The following is a 5,928-nucleotide window of genomic DNA, read 5'->3' as shown; positions in this document are numbered from 1 at the left end:
GAGATATCAAAAAAGTACTCCAGAGTGTTGTTCAGCATGGGGGTGAGTAGAAAATGAAGGCTAATCATGTTTTGGGTGTACTATTCATTTAATACAATACTGTGTCATCAGCATAGAGGGTGAATTTACAATTTTAGGATGAATTTGTAGACATATAATATTATTCATCAAGGACAGGAGCCTGTTTGATGGGGAGAAACTCAGGATGATTTGGAAACAATACTTTTTCCTTAAATGTGTAAAGGACAAACATTTACTCCAGGGCGGTATGCAGTCCAAAGCAGACAGCATGTCATGCACAAAAGATGGATTTTGCACATAAAGCCTCAAACTCAACGTTATTTCTGACTTTTTTTTTTTTTAAACGAGAAAACTTCCTGGAAAGGAAACAAATTTCAGGGAATTTTTTTTTTTTTTATTTTTTTTTGAGTTTTTTTATGAGTTTTTTTTTTTTAGTTTTTGCGACATTAGTGGCTCATTTGCTCAACGCTATGCTGACAAGAAAGGAAGTAGACAGAGAGGGGGAGAGAGACATGCAGCAAAGGACCACAGGTCAGATTCGAACCCGTGTCAGCCGCGTCAAGGACTCAGCCTCCATACATGCGTTGTGCGCACAAACTACTGCTCCACCTGCACGCCCATTTCTGACATTTTAAAGCGAGAAAACTTCCTGGAAAGAAAACAAATTTCAGGGAATTTTTTTTTTTTTTTACACTTTTTTTTGGAAAGATGAATCCCAACTATTGCCTGGGTGGAGCTGCTGTGGGGGCAGGGGAGTATCACCAGGGTCCCCTTGGGTAAAAACTGGGTAAAAATATCTTCTAAAATCCATTGCGGAGTCAGGTGCTAATTGTTTGATTAACAGCATAAACTAAATATCTGCATCAAACCTAAATTGAAGTCTTAAAAATTTTAAGATATATAGCCTCCTGGAATATAAAGTGTCCAATAAATGTGTTATGTTTCTCAGTTAAGGATTTCCTAAGTTGTAAATGTGGGTCAAAAACAACACAGAACCCTTCATTTTATCCCTCATACCACCTGTGCAGGTAGACCCTCCCCCCCTCCTCTTACCTGGTAGCCTCCCCACACATACAGAGTGTCGCTGTGTAGGAACGCCGTGTGGCAGCTTCTTTCCAGCCGCCTACCTGCTGCCTCCCTCTGGGCTGACTCCATCCCCCAGGCGCGCACTCGGTCCTGACTAAAAACAAAACCTTCCCTCCGTGGAGATGATTTAGAGCTTAAATTGGAGGCTCAGAGACACTGACTGTGTTTTGCTACTAGTGAGTGAGAGGAAACAGCTGACCAGGCTGAACAATTTGGCCAAACGTGTTTTTCAGGCTTGCTCTCCTGCTTTATACTCCTCCCATCAGACTCATCCGTTGACGCAAGCTCACCTCTGCAGGCGAAACAATGCATGCACCATATGGATATGCACCATGCATGAGACTCAACCTGATTCATTTAAAAAGAATCTTTTATTTTAAAGCATTGTGTTTTTAGGGTCTTAGCAAGAACAGAGACAAATATCTGTGAAGAAAACAAATTTTTTTTAAATCAATTTGTTAACGATGGGAAATCAGGTTTTTCAAATAACAATAAAATAATGCAAAACTATATCTAAGATCAATACTTTCAAAATTAATATAAACAAAAAGATCAATAAGAGCAAATATTGATCCATGCAGCAATATTTGTATGTTATTTAAATTAATCTCTGTTCTTATGGGGCGCCGTTTGTAAAATTAAGCAGTTAGGAGCAGGGGCGGAGCTAGATGGGGGGCAGGAGTGGCCATGGCCACCCCAGTGGCCACCCATACCATTTTCTTCCCTCTGATAAAGATGGTGGCAGCAGTAATACTCTCAAGTGGAATGTTCAAAACATTTAAATTTTTTGTGGTTAATTATACACATCAATATACTGACATCAAAGATGATTAGTACAGAATTCATGCTTTTTTCAGAACTAGATTTTGTGTTACTTGGGGTAAAGAGAAAATTATGTGTCTCTGCAAGTCATCTAAGAGTCTTCAGTGAAATAATAAATAAGTTAAATTTTAATAAAAACTTATCAAATAATTATTTATGTAGATATTAGTGCTTGTAAATAACAATTTTATGCAGGATGTTTATTGATACAAGTAGGTAAGTAATGACAGTGGAAAAGATTTATGGCCCAGAACTCAAAACGAAAGAATTATATCCACAATACCTTTTATCTAGAAATTCCGGGTTTTTAAATATATGCCTCTATTTGTTATCAAAGGCTGTACAAAAGTATAGTTTGTCTTTATTTAGAAAATACGGATGTTTTGCTTGTTAATTATCCTGTTGGAACAGTGTATAGACTGACCCTGAGGTTCTGGTGCCTATCCGCTTTCGGCCCCCCCCAGTGTACATTGGTTATTGCCTGGCCACCCTCACAAACATTTTCCGGTTACGCCTCTGGTTAGGAGCAATACATATAGTTATTTAGGACGTTTTAAGATAAAAATAAGGTGGTCATTTTTTCACTATACAAATCTTACTTTATTAAATAAGTATTTCATTTGGAGCTAAATGTTTATTTAACAAACTAAATATTTAATTTGCAAACTATTACTTTTTAAAAAAATAAACCCCTTATATTTCTCTTAAAACAAGCTAAATAAGCATAAATAATGCTGCTAATTTTTGAGTGCCTACCTTTATAAGGGCCATACAATATGTTCTGATTTAATTAATTAAACTTTTTCCAGTTATATTTTTAACCCTATAGAAGAAAATCATGCTCCTTATGAAATGTTTGTTTTGTCCTTTATTTTAATTTGTGAAATTCTAAACCATAAAATGATAAACAGAACATTTTTATCTATGTGTGAACTAGTTAAAAATATGTTTTGAATTATTAGTTATTTGTATCATTATGGATTCTTGCTCGCTAAATGTGTCTGTATAAATCCATCTTTTTCAAGAACAAAAATATCATGCTATTGAAAACTACAATATGATACATTTAATGTTAAGTTATAAACTACAAATAAACTGTATGCTGTTGAACAAAATCATGACAGATTGCCTATAGGAGATATTTAAAAAAAATAACAGGTTGCATTAAAGGTCTTTGCAGCTCTAAGTGACTTTCATTTTAATGGGCTCAATTAAAAAGGCTCTTTAGATTTGAAAAGTTGCAGACTTCTGGTCTAGTTGATGACCTTTACTGGATGTTACCATTTAATGTTGGAATTCAACATGGAAACCAGAGACACAAATCATAAATATATATAGTTTATGATTGATTTTATTATGATGTCCTGTGTTTTTATACGGTATGTCTTACTGTACTGCTGCCCCTTGGCCAGGTCTCCCTCGAAAAAGAGATTTTATCTCAAGGGACTTCCTGGTAAAATAAAGGTAAAATAAAAAAAAAATATATATATATATATAGTTTTCCATATGAATTTCTAATTAATTTGGTATCCAATTATTCATTGCATAAATTTAGAGATGTTTAAGTGGCAACATTTAACATTGTTATTCCATTATATAACAAAGTACCAGTATATGATTAAATTCAAAGACATTTATTGCTTCTGCAGTGATTCTGTATGTTTTGCAAACAAAAAAATTCCTCATTATGAAATATTTAAGCAATACAGGATTTAAAATGCAACAAGACTTGATTTAACTTTTTACATTTCCTTACGTTTTCTTAGCACCACTGGATCTCCATAGTTAGACATTCCCACATTATCCTGATTCACAGTAAACAGCACATGATCAACAGACACCCCGTTACAATAGACTTTTATTCTTAGTATGGTCATTTATACGTCATTGATGAAAGAAAAAAAAAATGAGTACAATCAAGCAATGACAGCACTGCAATGATCTCAAAGCTTTTCTTAAACAATATTTGTGCATATATCAAATTTATTTCTGTACTTGGCAGTAATATTTATTGGAATCTTAGCAAGACGAAGACATTAAAACAAAATAGTAAAAAAATTGAGAAAACACAAAAGAACAGGTTTGCTCAGTAGAGATAACTAAAGATATGTTTTAAAAAGTGCAAATATGCAAAATATATTGCTCTTTTTGATGCATTTAAATTCAATATAAATGTAAATAAAAACATTTATTTCAACTCTCTTTTATACCTGTGTTATGAATGAAAAAGACTTAGAAGCTTTACATACATATTTAAATAAAGTGAACAGGTATTGTTGAAAATTAACACCTTAACAAACTGCGTTTTGGCACCTTTATAGCTCTATACCAAAAGGAAACAAAATAAAGACTAAAAATTAAACAAGGCACAATAAAAATCTGTTAAGTTGATCATTTTAAGTGCTTTTTTCAACAATTTCAAAACATTAATCTTAACCAGGTTATAATTGCATCAAATGCATAAACAAAATGCAGCTCTGCATGGTAAACAAGGAAGTTAAGAAAAGTGAATCTGGCAACAGTGAATAAATCAACATACTTTGTGGCAGTTTTCACTTCTGCCCTGCTTTTGTTTCAATATTGTGGCTGAATCAGAAACTCCCAGTTTAATAACATGTGGTTGCATCAGTTTCTTTGTTGGATTCTAAATTAGTGCAAGTTTTAGCTACTGTAACACCGAGCCCTCTTTCATCCCGTCTCTCTTCCAGGATTCAGTCAGCCGGGAAAGCCTAATATTCTTATAATTGCACTTTAGGTTACTTCATGTAAAAGATAAACTTCATTTTTTCCCCCCCATGTTGGTAATTAAACCAAATGCAAAATTGTTGCTCCATTTCTCAGTCCTGCAGATCTCTCTCCAGATATTTCTTCATGCGCTGACAGCGAGGACATGCGTTCTTAGCAGACTTGCAGGAGAGGTGAAATACTGCTTTACAATCATTGCACCTGCATCAGACAGAGAAAAAATAAACATAAGCATCGAAACTCTATAAGGAACTCAGGTGAAAATGATCCAAAAAACACAGCCGCACGCAAATCTTCAATGTACCGGTAAACTTAGTTCCTGTTCTGTAACTGTTGAAAATACTCTCTAATCTGATTAAAGGCATGCTCTACAACACTTTACAACAGTATTCATCAATTTTGTCCAAATTTTTTTAAATTAAAACTTCAATGATTAAAAAACAAAGTATTGCTTTCATTTAAAGGGAAAGGAAAATAATATGTATTTAGCAAACATCTGAATTCATACCTCCACTAATAAGTAAACCTGTATGGAATTTATCCCTAGCATAAATTCAGCTGTTTGGTCAAGGCCTGAGAGAAAACATTAGCATGGAGCAGAGCACAACAGGTCAAGGAGAGAGTTTGGAGCAGTGTAAAGTAGAGTTCTGTATAAAAGAATAGAGCTAAACGCCAGGGACCTGCAAACCTGCCAAGAAAAGGATGCCCACATAAACTGAGAGGCTATCTAAGGATTGCATTGATTAGAAAAACAGCCATTAAGGTCCATATGGTAACTCTGGGGGAGCTGCAGAGATATCTGGCTTTTTTAAAAACCATACCTTGGTGTGACAGCTATTAGCAGTCCTATATGCAGTTTTCCTCAAATCACTGAGTAGACATAAATATGTAATGGAAGATATTCCTGTACACATGCAGACAACATTTTCCAGCCTTTTGTCACAATTACAGTGCACAGAAATAAACTCTCAGCATTTAACCCAACCCCTAGTGGAGCAGAGGGCTGCGATTGTTCGGCACCCGAGGAGCAGTGTGGGGTTAAAGGGATAGTACACCCAAAACATGATTAGCCTTCATTTTCTACTCACCCCCATGCTGAACAACACTCTGGAGTGCTTTTTTGATATCTCAAATGCATCTGGAGATCTGGGAGGCTTCTTGCTGTCTGCTGACATTCAAATAATGGAGGTCTATGGCGCCTGAGACAGAAAGTTCCACAAAAGTCCACAAAAACGTTTCAATCTTCCCCCATAC

At 35.1% G+C, this 5,928-nt stretch overlaps 2 protein-coding genes across 2 annotated transcripts in view; both read right to left on the bottom strand.

Moving 5' to 3' along the window:
• Positions 1 to 1,308, bottom strand: part of LOC107092774 (kelch domain-containing protein 1-like) — a 12,296-nt gene extending 10,988 nt beyond the window's left edge. Inside the window, exon 1 of the mRNA XM_015387429.1 lies at positions 1,075 to 1,308. Coding sequence (XP_015242915.1) covers positions 1,075 to 1,176 — 102 coding nt within the window. The 5' untranslated portion in view covers positions 1,177 to 1,308. The remainder of the gene's footprint in view (positions 1 to 1,074) is intronic.
• Positions 1,309 to 4,721: 3,413 nt separating this feature from the next.
• The window catches only part of plekhm1 (pleckstrin homology and RUN domain containing M1), a 21,964-nt gene continuing 20,757 nt past the window's right edge, over positions 4,722 to 5,928 (bottom strand). Inside the window, exon 12 of the mRNA XM_015388109.1 lies at positions 4,722 to 4,875. Within this exon, the coding sequence (XP_015243595.1) occupies positions 4,767 to 4,875 (109 nt within the window). The 3' untranslated portion in view covers positions 4,722 to 4,766. The remainder of the gene's footprint in view (positions 4,876 to 5,928) is intronic.

This window comes from Cyprinodon variegatus, unplaced genomic scaffold (assembly GCF_000732505.1).
Source record: "Cyprinodon variegatus isolate N-32 unplaced genomic scaffold, C_variegatus-1.0 Scaffold18, whole genome shotgun sequence".
NCBI lineage: Eukaryota > Metazoa > Chordata > Actinopteri > Cyprinodontiformes > Cyprinodontidae > Cyprinodon > Cyprinodon variegatus.
The sequence above is the reverse complement of the archived record's forward strand: the minus strand, read 5'-3'. Positions and strand labels throughout refer to the sequence as shown.